General features: G+C 48.1%; 1 protein-coding gene across 1 annotated transcript; it reads right to left on the bottom strand.

Moving 5' to 3' along the window:
- Positions 1-2334: 2334 nt before the first annotated feature.
- Positions 2335-13505, bottom strand: LOC310682699 (trypsin-like). The gene is made up of 6 exons (XM_083451774.1): positions 13466-13505; positions 10071-10167; positions 8446-8599; positions 5183-5436; positions 3544-3680; positions 2335-2551 (listed from the first exon to the last, which is right to left on the bottom strand). The coding sequence occupies exons 2-6, from the start codon at positions 10117-10119 to the stop codon at positions 2399-2401; spliced, it is 747 nt and encodes a 248-aa protein (XP_083307900.1). The 5' UTR covers positions 10120-10167; positions 13466-13505; the 3' UTR covers positions 2335-2398.
- Positions 13506-14285: the final 780 nt, after the last annotated feature.

Here is a 14285-nt window from a genome sequence, read left to right as displayed (position 1 = left end):
GCTGCAGCAGCGCATCTTCTGTGGGGGGTGGGTGGGTAATGGGGAATTGGCCTGGGTCTATTTTGTGACGTTTTTGGTGCTTAATAAGGGTTTTGCCCTAATGGATTTAGGAATGTTTCTTGTGGGCCAACACAACATCCTTTACATTTGAGGTGACTTTGGGTGTGTGTGTGAGACTTTTTGTCTGACTTTTTGGGGTGATCTAAAGACTTAACAGATTTATTAAGCTTTGTAGACTAGAATGCACATTGTTAGATGCATCTGACAAAGTAGGTTGTACTCGGCACATACTAACTTACATATTATACACACTTATTAGCCATGCAGGTGCACTTTTTTTTTGTCCCTTTTGGGAAGGTGGTACCCACAACACTTGCACAAAAATAAAAATATGCCCACAGGCCTAAAAAACAAAACAAAAAAAATCTTGGTGAACCTAAGCCCTAGTGTAGGAAGGGCTATTAATTGAGATTTTAAAAGGAAATAAACTGCTGGTATTGTATGAAGTGAGGGATTAAACACAAGAGAGTGTTTAGGCAAATATACAGGACCAACATGTCTACGTCACCCTCAAAAGTTGAGGGATGAATGATTCCTCCTTGTCCTATATCTGTGGATTTATAAAGGAGAATTCCAGGGAAATCCTTTTTAAAAAATTCACACGTCTAAGCAGTCATAAACACACACATGCAAATAAGGAGCATTAAGAAAGTGAACCAAGGCTACTGTTCTAATGAGGGCAGCCATTTTGTTGTATGTACAATAGACCTTTGTGTATAGAATTACACAGGAAGTGCAGTTTCTTCCCACAGCATCTTAAAAAGTATTTTTACCCTGCACTGCAGATGTACCGCACTTTGAAGCTGCTCCAAGCAGCTTTGCACTGTTTAAAACACCGGGGAGTGGGGTGGGGGGACAATTAACCTTGTTAAGTTCGATGGACTAAATGGCAGATTTTTGGTTCATTCTGAGGACGGCAGTTGGGAGTGGCATTGTTTTGTTTTGTTTTTGTTCTTATTATGTATTTTGTGCTTTTGTTTGTACAGTGGTGCCCTGCAAGACGAATGCGTCGCAAGACGGAAAACCCGCTAGACGAAAGGGTTTTCCGTTTTGGAGGTGCTTCGCAAAACGAATTTCCTATGGGCTTGCTTCGCAAGACGAAAATGTCTTGCGAGTTCCTGCAGGTTTTTTCCCCTCCCCACCCTTTTTCCCAAGCCACTAAGCCGCTTATCAGCTGATCCGCTAAGCCGCTTAACAGCTGATCCGCTAAGCCGCTTAACAGCTGATCCACTAAGCCGCTTAACAGCTGATCCGCTAAGCCGCTAATAGCGCTAATCTGCTAAGCCGCTAATGGGCTTGCTTCGCAAGACGAAAAAAACTGCAAGACGAAGAGACTCGCGGAATGGATTCTTTTCATCTTGCGAGGCACCACTGTACTTTTATGCTGTGAACCACCCGGAGCTCTTTGGATGAATCACGGTATACAAATTTAATAACTTTTTGATATATGAATGGTGAGTTGGGGGAGTCACAGCAAATCTAGCCTGGGTCAAAATCCTCTGACACCCGTACGCAAGAGTCACCTTTTCTCTGTTGGTCCCTTAACCCACTGGTTCAGCTGATGGGTGGGAGCCACTTGTGCAGAGCTTTCCAAACTCTGTGTCGTGACAGTAGCGTGTCGGCTGCAGTGTGTAGGTGTGTCACACAAACGCTCCCTGTGCTCCTCCTGTGGTTTGGGGAAAAAAGTTAAGTTTAACCTTCGGTTTGCTAGTGAAACTGAATTACTGTGTTGTGGAATGATTCCTGTCTAAAAAAGTGCACCACCAACATGCAAAGTTTGGAAAGCTCTGCACTTCTGGGTCACAGCCTGATCCAAGGTGGGTCCCCACAGGCGCCCTACCACCATGCAAATGTATCGGAAAAGGTTGGGAAATGGGTTCCCTAATGCATCCTTGGACTAAAAGTGGGTCCTGGGTTTGGAAATGTTAGAGACACTTGCTTTAACCAGTATGTTCTTCACAGCACCGTAAAATGATGACTCCTCCTGGTTATAGCTTCTGAAAGAACACCCTACATTCTCATGCACTTGTAATGCACTTCCAACCAGCAAAGCCATGGAGGTCTCTTGGGTATTCTGCAATTAGTTCCAGAAGTTGCTGGTAGGGGGAGGAATGCTTTAAAAGCATTGCACTGGAGAAGAGAGAAACAAGCAGAGCCAATATATACATTTATTTCAAAGAGGGGAAGCTATCCTGTTCTACCCACCACTGGCTGTAATACTTGCAGAATATATATATTTGCAGAATTCATGGAAAGAGAGACTTTAAACCCCTGCACTCAAAAATTGTTTATTATTGCCGGAACACCAATGTGGATAAGACGAGCTCTTTCCTCAGGATCAGTTGTTCCACATGATTTGTTGGATCCAGTTGACATACTTGCATACTCTGGTGTAAACCCCTGGCCGGTTGGGCTGGGCACATTTTTCCAAGCCCCAGGAGACGATCCCCTCCAGCTGCTGATTGCAGACAAGAGGCCCTCCGGAGTCGCCCTGTGAAAGGCAGCACAGTTCCTGACATTGCATTGTTGCCATCCGACCTACAGGGGGCAGCGTTGTGGCAGAGCAGGGCACTTGGCTAGAACAGTGGTATTGCTATGGCAGGCTGGCAAATGAAGTATCGCCCACCAACACCAGGGTACCCTCAGCCGGTCCCCACCTGCCTGCCATCTTACTTTGCAGCCAGTTGGGGTATGTGTGTGTGGTGGTCCTGCCAGTTATTGACTCTGGCTCCACCTACTGCTGGTCTGCCCTACAAGTCCCACTGGGCACCAGCAAACCACTGGTACGAAATATAAGCATAGTCTTATGAGTGGCCAGCATGCTGCCCTGCAGATGTGAGCCCAGGTGTCTGCCCCAAAGTCCTGCCCTGGTTGGCATCATTGACAAGACATGAAAGCATGCACAGCGAATAAAATGCAGGGGAAAGCAAGCCGGATAGATAATTGCACAACAATGGATGGGAGGGAGAGAGAGAGAGAGAGAGAAAAGGATGGTGTCAGCAGGAGGGCCAGGGTGGGGGGGACAATGTTAAAAGGTAAAGGACCCCTGGACGGTTAAGTCCAGTCAAAGGCAACTATGGGGTTGCGGCGCTCATCTTGCTTTCAGACCGAGGGAGCCAGCGTTTGTCCACAGACAGCTTTCCGCGTTTGTGGCCAGCAGTACTAAACTGCTTCTGGCACAGCGGAACACTGTGACGGAAACCAGAGCGCACGGAAACTCCATTTACCTTCCTGCCGCAGTGGTACCTATTTATCTACTTGCACTGTTGTGCTTCCGAACTGCTAGGTTGGCAGGAGCTGGGACAGAGCAACGGGAGCTCACCCCGTCGCGGGGATTCGAACTGCCAACTTTCCGATCAGCAAGCCCAAGAGGCAAGGACAAGGCATGACACAGAAGAATGGGCACAGAACATGCAAGAATGGAAGGTGGGGGGGAATTCTCTTTAGCTGGCCTTTGGTAGCAAAGCCATGTCTCCAACCTACCTGACAGGAGTCCACTCCACCTTCTGGTACACCAGCACAAACCATCCCATTCGTGATGCTGTTAGGATAAGAAGCTGAACATCTCTCTGAGCTGATAAGCCTGACGTTGCCACACTGCAGGATGTTTGGGAAAGTGGCTGTAGAAAAGACAACACCACCCGCTCCCCATTTAATAGCTGCTCTGTGTCCAAATTATCCCCAACGCTTAACGACAGAGTGATTTTCTGATTGCGCACAAAGGGTGCCTGTGGACCGGCACTATTTTGCGGCACTGGTTCAAGCGCATGCCCAAAATTTAGGTCTGCGCGGTAAAAGTGGATCAAAGCTTTCTGTCGCTTTAGCACACGCAAATCCGCTTATCTTTAAAAAGCCGTGCTTTTTTCAGTTAGGAAAGTGACGGGCAATGCACTGAAAAGTATGGGATGGGTGGATGGTTAATGGGAAGATGTGTAAACACCTGGCCACCAAATTGGGATGAATGCTTGTGGATGCATAACCCACCCTGTAAACAAACCAGAACGAATTCTCAAGAATGAGGAGATCGGAAAACACTATGCAAGCAAATTGGGATGTATAAGCAGATGGTCTGGAGGAGCTCTAAGGGGTCACCAACCTTTACAGGCCCATGGAACGGGAGAATCTGCCATGGGGCACCCCATATACTACGCGCATGCACATAACACCCCTTCTCTTCGTCCTGCCAATAATTAGGCTGGAGAAAAGTGTGTGTGTGGTTAATGAAGGGCCATCTCCCTGCAAAATGAATCTTCTCTCTCCAGCTGCATTTTCCAGGACCTCCAACACACAGACACCACAATTAGGTTTGGGGCCTCTTTCAAAATTAATTTCAGCTGGGAGTCGGGATCCTGGGCAAGATTTAACTAATGAGTCCCACCAGTTGAAGCCCACACAAGGAAGACCACTTGCTCAATGGGTCCCCCCCACCCCACTCCTATGTGCCCCTGGAAATTGGCTCTAGGTTTTTTTTTGGGGGGGGGGAGAACCCACAGAACAGGATGTAGAGGGAGGGGAGATTGTTCCATGAGATGCTTGCAATGATTGAATGATCAGCATAGTGCAACATTTAATCCCCCCCCCCACTTTGTGCACCAGGGAAGGTCTCTGCACTTGCAGGTGTGCCTGTGAGCAGTGCATTGGCAGCCTGTGCATTAAGGCAGGGCTGAGGAACCTTTGTCGCTCCAGATGTTGCTGGATCCCAGTTCCCATCAGCTAGGGTTGCCATATTTTGAAGAGCAAAAAAGAAGACGACTATGACGACTCTCATTTTAAATACCCCTACTATATGTAGGCTATAGAAGCTGTGATATGTTGCCGAGGGGAGCCGGAGAAGAGAAGAAGAGGAAAGCACCAATTATGTGTCTTATGTCTCATCCAGAAAGTATAGTCAGACATATTTTGGAAAATTTAAAGAATCTACCTGGACAGAAATTTTACCCCTGAAAAAGAGGACATGTCCTAGAAAAAGAGGACACATGGCAACCTTACATTAGCCCAGCACAGCCAATGGTTAGGGATGATGGGGAGCTGTGGTCCAGCTACATCTGGTGGCCCAGTGGTTCCCCAGCTTTGCAATGAAGGTGAGCAAAAAGAGTTGGTTCTTTTGCGCCCGTGCGTGTACCTTGTGGCGTAGTGAGGGTGCCCCAGCCAGAAACAAGGCACTCCGTCCCAGGGGCAGAGCAACCTCTGGGTAACTCCAGAGGATGTAGATTCTGTGTAAAGGGGACCGGCCTCTCCAGCTTCAGCATCATGACGTCATTGTTGAGGGTACGGGGGTCAAAACGCGGGTGGCGGAAGTACCTGACCACCCTCCGGGTCTGCTCCCCTTCTTCCCGGACCGCCAGGTTGTGTTTCCCCAGCCGCACAATTATATTGCTAGGCAACAAGGAGAGAAGAAAAGCTGGTTTGTACAGAGAGCACCACTGTACATGCTGTCCCTGGCTCCCAACCAGAGTTTGCCATCAGTAAATCATTCATCGCATTGCTCTCCCCGCTTTTCTGCTCGCAGCATAAAGCTCCCCAAGTAGGTACACAATAGGATCAATATGTTTTAAAGTGCATTGTGGGGTGGAAATGGGATAGAGTGTAGTCCATGCAATGTCTGAGGCATCCCTTACAGCTCTGTGATTCTTGATTAAGATTGGATAGTCTTAACAGAGCCAGCAGGGCTGCTAGAGATTATGGCTGTGCACGAACCGTACATTTAAAGCACATTAATCCGCCCTAAAGAATTTTGGGAACTATAGTTTACCCCTTGCAGAGCTACAACTGCCAACACCCTTAACAAGCTGCAGTTCCCAGGATTTGTGGGAAGGGGGAGTCCTTTAAAGGTGCTTTAAATATATGGCATGTGTACCTTGATGGGCTCTTCTGGAAGGAGAAAGCCTTTTCCGGAAATGGATTTTGTTTCCACATATGGTCACCAAGGTGTGTGGATGTGAAGCAACAATAACCTGGCAGTCTTCTCCTGGAACTGGGCTAGAAGGAGACTAAGAAGCCAGATTTGCTTTCTGCGAGAACCCAGTGCTCTCCCCCAATACCTAAAATGGGAGCAGGATCTGATAGGGTGCTAATGCTGGGAACCTTCCATCTTGCACCCATCCTTCATATAAGTGTAAATAACCCTTATTAATGCCACCCCCCTCCAGTGACCTTCCTTCCAAGGAAACCAAACCCAGAGATTTATTACTGTTCAGAGACGGAGGTTGCATGTAACAATTAAAAATAAAATAAAATTGCAAAGATTAAATGAAAAGCAGAAGTCTGAAACACTGCAAGCCAGGTTGCACTACAACTGAGCATGAAAAGCCTGTTGGTAAGAAGATTTTAAATGATGGCAAGAATGGATCTCTGTTGGCGGGGTATTTCAGAATTATGGTGCCACCACTGAAGAGGCCCCGTGTTTCATGCTCACTCTCCAGGTGGCTCAGGATGATGGCAGGGCCCAAGACTCTTTGCTGCCTGACACAAAGGACAAAGGGGCACCCACAGACTCCAGTCCACCTACAGAAGTGGAAGGATTGCCATTCAAATCTAGTGCCAGGACAGTGTCTTCCATTGCACCTAGTTGCAGTATGTAAGACGGGAGCTGCCACTGCATAACGGCGCAACTGAGGGCACCTGAGGGCACCATGTTTGCTTAGGAAATGCAGCCTTTCCCACATCTCACAACTGCTCAGTGCTCCAAGCATCTGCCGCCTAAGGCAGCCGTCTCGCTCTGCCTAACAGTAGGGCTGGTCCTAACCTCTGAGGCTGTTCGTAAAGCCAAGGCAGACTGATACAGGAGATAGTTCGCTACAGTGTAAGAACGCAGGTGGAATTTCAAATGTGCATTGCAGCCAATGCAAATTCGACAGCTTCACCCACAAAAATTAGATCTGCGCCTGCAAAGCAACTGTGGCTTTATTTCCTGTTCAAAACTGGCTTTGAGAGACTTCTTTTCCACCGTCAACTGCTTCCTGTCCCAGTGAAAATTGCAGAAAGAGGGAAGGAAAAATCACCACCCTAAACCCTGAAGCCAAATCATAAAGTATAGGAACTTTAAAAAATTGCTGCTTTTGAACATCTCTGTGGGGAAATGGTTTCTTTCTGAAAATCACTCAAATACGTAGCAAACTGCAGTACAGAATGTTTCGATGAAATATTCCAAACCCAGCGGATTGCAAGCCTTTGGATAATAATGTAACGATTTGCGATGTAAAAATCAGTCCACCAGATGGCGCTGCTCGCCTGTGTAGAATACAACCCTCTGCCTGACCTATTTGCAAAAGCTTTGCATTTGCTCTCAGCAGTGTCTTTTTCATCACATGGTTGATTCAGCAGGATTGTAATGGTAAGAAGCCTTGCGGCAGGGATGGGGAACCTGTGGCCGTCCAGATGTTGCTGGACCACAACTCCCATCATCCTTGACCATTGACCAGGTCCTTCCTTCCTTCCTTCCTTCCTTCCTTCCTTCCTTCCTTCCTTCCTTTTGCAAATTGCTGCATCAAGGTGGGGGACTGAATTTAAGATGGGGGTGTGGGGTGTGGGGAGAGAAACAGAAAGAACCGAAACGGGCAGAGCCACCCATCCCTATCTGACAGCCCTTGAGATTGAGGGCTGTCCTCTTATCAAGCTGAGCACATGGCTGTCCTTTCCTCTTCTCACTTTGAGTGGGATTAAAGCTCGGTGACAGAGCACATACTACTTGTCATACAGGAGATCTAGGTTCAATCCCCCAGCATCTTCCATTAAAGAGATTTCAGGGTTGTGGCAAGGCAGGGTAAGACATCTGCCCTGAGTCCCTGGAGATCTGCACCCAGTGGCATCGCAATGGGGGCGCGGTGGGGGGGCGGTGCGCCCCGGGCGCCATGTCTGGGAGGGTGACAAGAAGGCACCCAGCGAGGGCTCACGGCAGCGCAAGCAGCCATTGCGCCGCCGCAGCTGCATGTGGAGGATCCTCCGTTCGCAGCTGCAGCCGTGAGCAGAGGATCCAGGCACCGGCGGCAAACCGCTATGTACAGCGTATGTGCGGCGTCACATGCATGCACAGTATGTAACAACAGTGCACATGCGCTGTACATAGCGGTTTGCTGCTGGCGCCGCTAAAGCGATGGGATCCCTCTATTTGCGGCTGTAGCGGCAATGGAGATATCCCGGCACTGTCCGTATGGCTCTGGAGTGGTGCCGCTGGCAAACCGCTATGTACAGCGCATGTGCGGCGTCACTACGCATGACACATGCATCATACGTAGCGACGCCGCACATGCGCCCTACGTAGCGATGCCCTGCCCCGGGTGCCACGACGCCTTCGTTTGCCTCTGTCTGCTCCCAGTCATCTGGGCAGGTCTAGACGGGCCAGTTGGACTCAGTAGAAGACTATTTCCGGTGCATGGTCAGACTCACCCACCATAGCAGTGCGCAGCAGTGACTACCCAGGAGTCAGCAATCAAAGTCCCCCCACAAGTGTATGTGCCAGTCAGGTATGCTTGCCAGGGCTGAGAATGGGGGAGGCAGGGATAGCCTCCAATGATCCTTCCCTCGTCATCTTGGGTGCACACTGCAAAAACACATCAACATTATCATTGCATTATATCCTACTTTTCCTCCAAGCAGCTCCAAGGGGCATACATGGTTCTCTGTATTCTCTGCACGACAACAACAACAACCCTGCGAGGTAGGTTAGGTTGAGAGTTGTCTTGCCCAAGCTCACCTAGTGAGCTTCTGGGCTGAGTGGGGATTTGAAGCCTGATCTCCCATGTCCTAGGCCCAACGCCCTAACCACTATGTAACACTGTCCCTCTATTCCAATCAGTAAATTATTTAAAGTAGGGTTGGAGACTCTGAGGAACAGGGAGGGAACAATCAGGCTGCAGGCCCTACCTTCTTTTTAGCCATTTTTATGGAATCTTTACTGGATCAGGTGGTTCCAGGATGCTTTTTGCTGTAGGGCAGGCATGTCCAACAGGTAGATTGTGATCTACCAGTAGATCAGTGGACATTTGTGGTAGATCACTGGCAGATCAGTGGCTCCCCCCAAAGAACCTCAACAACTTTGGCTTCCCTAAAAAAAGCTCAAGATCTTTGACCTGAACCCCACAAAATGGGGTCAATCACTGCCAGTTTTTAACTCTGTGAGTAGATTGCAGTCTCTTGGGAGTTGGTCACCCCTGCTGTAGGGGATCGAGAGAGAAAGAGCTGGAGAAAAGAGGGGACTCAGATGTACATTGGTCAAAATGTGTTATAACACTTTGACACCAGATGGCGCTGCAGAGCTGAAATCGCAACTCAACGATATTTTTCCATTGTGAGCTTTACAACTGCTTTTTGCAGAGCATTTTCAGAACTTATATAGATATATATCTAGCCAGGGTTTTGCTCCTCAGTCCTTACACTTCGCGGAGGGGGGGGGGGACTCCTTATCTGCTCCAATCCATCACTTCCTGCTGGGATTTCTTGTCTGGGTATTTTAAAAAGCCAGAAAAGTGAGCATGGTGCTCCTTTTAAACTGTCAAGAGAAATATTGGCCCCACCTCCACTACACATTTAAAATAATAATCCTGGGAACTGTAGTTTGTTAATGGTGCTGAGAGTTGCTGGGATGCCCCTATCCCCCTCACAGAGCTATCGTTCTCAGAGTCCCCTGGGAAGAGGGATTGAATGTTAAACCCAGCCAAATAATAAAATTATTATTATTATTATTATTATTATTATTATTATTCAGTCTGGAAATTGTAGTTTCGGGCAGAGAACAGGGTGAGGAACCTGTAACCCTCCAGATGTTGCTGGGCCACAACCCCATCACAGAATCATTGGAAGGGACCTCAAGGGTCATCTAGTCCAACCCCCTGAAATGCAGGAATCTCAGCTAAAGCATCCATGACAGATGGCCATCCAACCTCTGCTTAGAAACTTCCATCATTCCTGATCACTGGCCAGGCTGCCTGGGGCTGATGGGAGCTGTGGTCCAGCCCCATCCCGAGGCCACTGGTTCCACCCCACCCCTCGCTGTGCCTGCACTTTGCACTTACCAGCAGAGACAAGGAGCAATGCAACGGCCAGCTGCCTCACGCCCGCCATTGTCACAAGCAAAGTGGAGTGTGGCTGGAGACCTCTCAAGGATCCGTCCTGCGGAGGGAGGAGAACCAAACATTTGTTATCCGGAATCATCAGGAGGACTCTCTTGACTTGCATTGGACTGGATAGCTCAGGAGGCTCCAGACATTTTGCCTTCTTGAGCCACAGCTGCATCCTTTGCATGGTCTAAGGCAGCAGTTCTCAAAGGGTGTGGCAAGTGTGGCAGGAAGATTCAAGGACAATCAAATAAACATTTGAACATTTCAGTGTGGCACAGTTTAATATCAGAACAATTGTTTCTGGATGTCCTGTGATCATGTTATAAAGTAGTTGTGCTCTGAGTTGTGCCTGACCCTCTCCTTTGGTAATTCTTCACAGAACTCTAGCCCAATGGTTGCCATCAATTTGAGCTGAACTGATTTTATAATGAATTGATTTTAGAATGCTGTAGAATATGGAAGCTTGGTGGAGCAAAAATAGAGCAAGTCTTAAAATTTCAATACCTAGGAGTTATTTTTCAATACAATCTGGGGTGGAAAGCTCAAATTCAACACCTACTTAATAAGGCCAAAACTCTGTCATATGCGCTCCTCCGATTTTTCTTTTCGGATGGAGCTTTGCATGTTCCCTCGGCCCTAAAGGTGTTCAAGGCAAAAGTGGTGGCTGTGCTCGCTTATGCTGCCCCGCTCTGGGCCCTGTCGACAGATCTTGCTCCCCTTGAGACTCTGCAAAACCAATTCCTACGTCGGCTCCTAATGCTCCCTCGGTGCGTAAGCAACGCAGCCATGTGACTAGAATTGAAGATCGCATCCTTAGAAACTTGCCTGTGGAAGCAAGTCTTCAATTACTGGTTATCATTGTGGCATAGATTACCAAACCATTACCTTGTCCAATGCCTATGGCGAGACGAATTCTCTAGCCTTTGGTCTAGTAGAATTCATGCCAAACTCTTGAGTTATGGAATCTCTCCCTCAGATTCCCTAAAATTAGATCAAATCACAGCTCAAAGACTGATCCGCCAAAGACTGGATGATATCGACTTACAGCGAAATTATATGCTGGGGGGAGGTGTTTGTTCGCCCCAGAGCATTGGTATCACTTTAACTTACTGCGTTCCATCATACCTCTCCTCCCTTTCGACTGTTGCTCATAGACTGGCCTTCACCAAAGCGAGGTTTAACGTTTTTCCCTCCAATGTCCTGAGACATAGATTTTCAAAGGGCCAAGTCCCCGCTATGTGCGAATGTGATAAGGTGTCGCCGGAGTCGCTCCAGCACATTATGTTCTCTTGCCCCTTGTTCAATGTGCTACGGGCAAATTTGCTGGGATCAATCATACAGAAACTAATGGGTACCCCTCCAACATTCCACCTTGCCCAAATCTTGCAGGATAAGGATACCCATGCCATTCCATCCTATAGTATTTTATTGTTATAGTGGCGCTTTAGTGGCTGTTTATTTCTTTTTTTTTTTTTTCTTTCCCCACGTGCACAAGCTGTTATTTATGTTTTTTCCTGTATGGGCCCACGGCCGTAATAAATAAATTGATTGATTGATTGAATGCTGTATTATTTTACTGTTGTTAGCCGCTCTGAGCCCGGCTTCGGCTGGGGAGGGTGGGATAGAAATAAATTATTATTGTTATTATTATTATTATTACAAATCAAGCACTCCTAGGAGTCTTTCCCCCCAAAAACACTCCTAGGAGTCTCCCCCCCAAAAAAAACACCAATAAAAACTTTGGCATAGCTTGGGCACCAAGTCAAGGGAGGGCTTTGAAAACTGGCTGTAGAGAGCGCCGCTTGTGGCAGCTTTGTGGGAGGTTGTAAGGCGGCAGTTCCTAAGATCAGGAGGTGCCGTGACTCAGTGGAAAAGCATGCGGGAAGGGCTGAAGCTCAGAGGCAGAGCGGATGTGTTGCCAAATTTGCTCTCCATCTTGCTCCTGCACACCTTGAAACAGCATCCTGATGTGCAGAAGCTGAGCAAGAGGGGAACAAAATTCCTGGCGCAATGATATGCAGGGGGAGAGCTGTAGCTCAGTGCTAGAGAACCAACTTTGTGTTCAGAAAGTCCCAGGTTTGGTTCCCAGCATCTCCAGTTAGGGCCAAGAGAGATTCCTTGCCTGAATCCCTGGAGAAACACTGCCAATCCGTGTCATATCTCTCTCTCCCCCCCCCTATGTTTTTAATGAAAGGTTTTCCATAAGTAACAAAGGTACATTCATTGTCTCTGTTTCAAATTGTAGAGTCCTTCATAGAAGCCAACTGCAGTCAGTTTGAAACATTTTTGTTGTTGTAGGTAATATGGGGTTGAGGGGGAAAGAGAGGTGGGGAGAGAGGGAGAGAGAGAGAGAAGAGAAAATGGAGAAATAGAAAAACAGGAACAGAAAAAGTGGGGTGAGGGAGACATTCAAGTTTCATTCTTGACATAGTATATACAGTGGTAAAAAGGTAAAGGTAAAGGTACCCCGTACGGGCCAGTCTTGACAGACTCTAGGGTTGTGCGCTCATCTCACTCTAAAGGCCGGGAGCCAGTGCTGTCTGCAGACACTTCCGGGTCATGTGGCCAGCGTGACAAGCTGCATCTGGCGAGCCAGCGCAGCACACGGAACACCGTTTACCTTCCCGCTGGTAAGCGGTCCCTATTTATCTACTTGCACCCGGGGGTGCTTTCGAACTGCTAGGTTGGCAGGCGCTGGGACCGAACGACGGGAGCGCACCCCGCCGCAGGGATTCGAACAGCTGACCATGCGATCGGGAAGTCCTAGGCGCTGAGGTTTTACCCACAGCGCCACCCGCGTCCCTCAATATACAGTGGTACCTCGGGTTAAATACTTCATTCGTTCCGGAGGTCCGTACTTAACCTGAAACTGTTCTTAACCGGAGGTACCACTTTAGCCAATAGGGCCTCCCGCTGTCACCACGCGGCTGTGCAATTTCTGTTCTCAACCTGAAGCAAAGTTCTTAACCCAAGGTACTACTTCTGGGTTAGCGGGGTCTGTAACCTGAAGCATCTGTAACCTCAAGTGTCTGTAACCCGAGGTACCACTGGATTATTATCTGCCAGGAAAATTGTCAGCATTTTAGAGGGAATTACTCCACATAAAGCACATTTTTGCAAGCACCCCCCCCCAATATAATGCATTTTGGTAAGTTATTTTCATTAGCACGTGCAATGGTACACACGCTCTTTGGTTGCAGAGCCATGTTGCAGAATTTGTAGAAGTGCAAATTTCAAAGGTTTTGGTTTGCCTATTGCTTCTGGAAGTTCAAATTAGGTTGCTTCTCACCGAAATACAAACAAAGCTGAATTTCTCCCCTATCACTAGTAACACCTCCCCTTGCGCTTACCAGCTTAAAAGCAGAATCCCCGGGATGCAACCCTCTGTTGGCAGGACCTCCCAGCAGCTTGTCTCCTTGCCGATGGCCAGGCTCCTGTAGCCTCTGACTCACTGCTGGCCTTTCCCTATGCCACATGCTTTTAACCCGCCCTGGGCCCCGCAGCAGGTGCCCTCAGGTGGCAGGTGGCATTTACTGGCTGGGGGGACGCCTCCTGATCTGTCATTATCATTTGTGCCATCTCTCAGGCTGGCACCTTCCCACCCCAGTTGGAAATGAAATAGCCTCATGGGCAGATGCACCCAATAGCAGAGGAATGGGCCAGTGTGCAGGATTCTTGGCACACCGCGGCCCTCTAGCATCACTAAGCACTCTACCGTATAATTGACACTTATTTTCCTGTGCATCATCGCTGTGCAGAATTCCCTTTGCATGCTCTAATTTAGGATTGGAATGGTCCAGCCATTAAGCCTACAGGGAACCTATGGAACAGCTGCATTCTCGAGACATCAGTCGACTGATCATGACTCAGCAGACGCCACGGTTTTGCTCTTTAATAAGGATGCAAGCAATTGGAGCAGTCTATAAATAATTTTAAAGTCGTTAAATAATTTTAAAGTCAGCAGAAGCAATGGGTCAAAATCAGAGGTAATAAAGCTGCAATCTTGCACATTTGTTGTTGTGTTTAGTCGTTTAGTCGTGTCCGACTCTTTGTGACCCCATGGACCAGAGCACGCCAGGCACTCCTGTCCTCCACTGCCTCCTGCAGTTTGGTCAAACTCATGTTAGTTGCTTCGAGAACATTATCCAACCACCTCGTCCTCTGTCGTCC

This window comes from Podarcis tiliguerta (assembly GCF_965153285.1).
Source record: "Podarcis tiliguerta genome assembly, chromosome: 8".
NCBI classification, from domain to species: Eukaryota; Metazoa; Chordata; class Lepidosauria; order Squamata; family Lacertidae; genus Podarcis; species Podarcis tiliguerta.
This window is presented reverse-complemented; position numbering and strand designations above follow the sequence as displayed.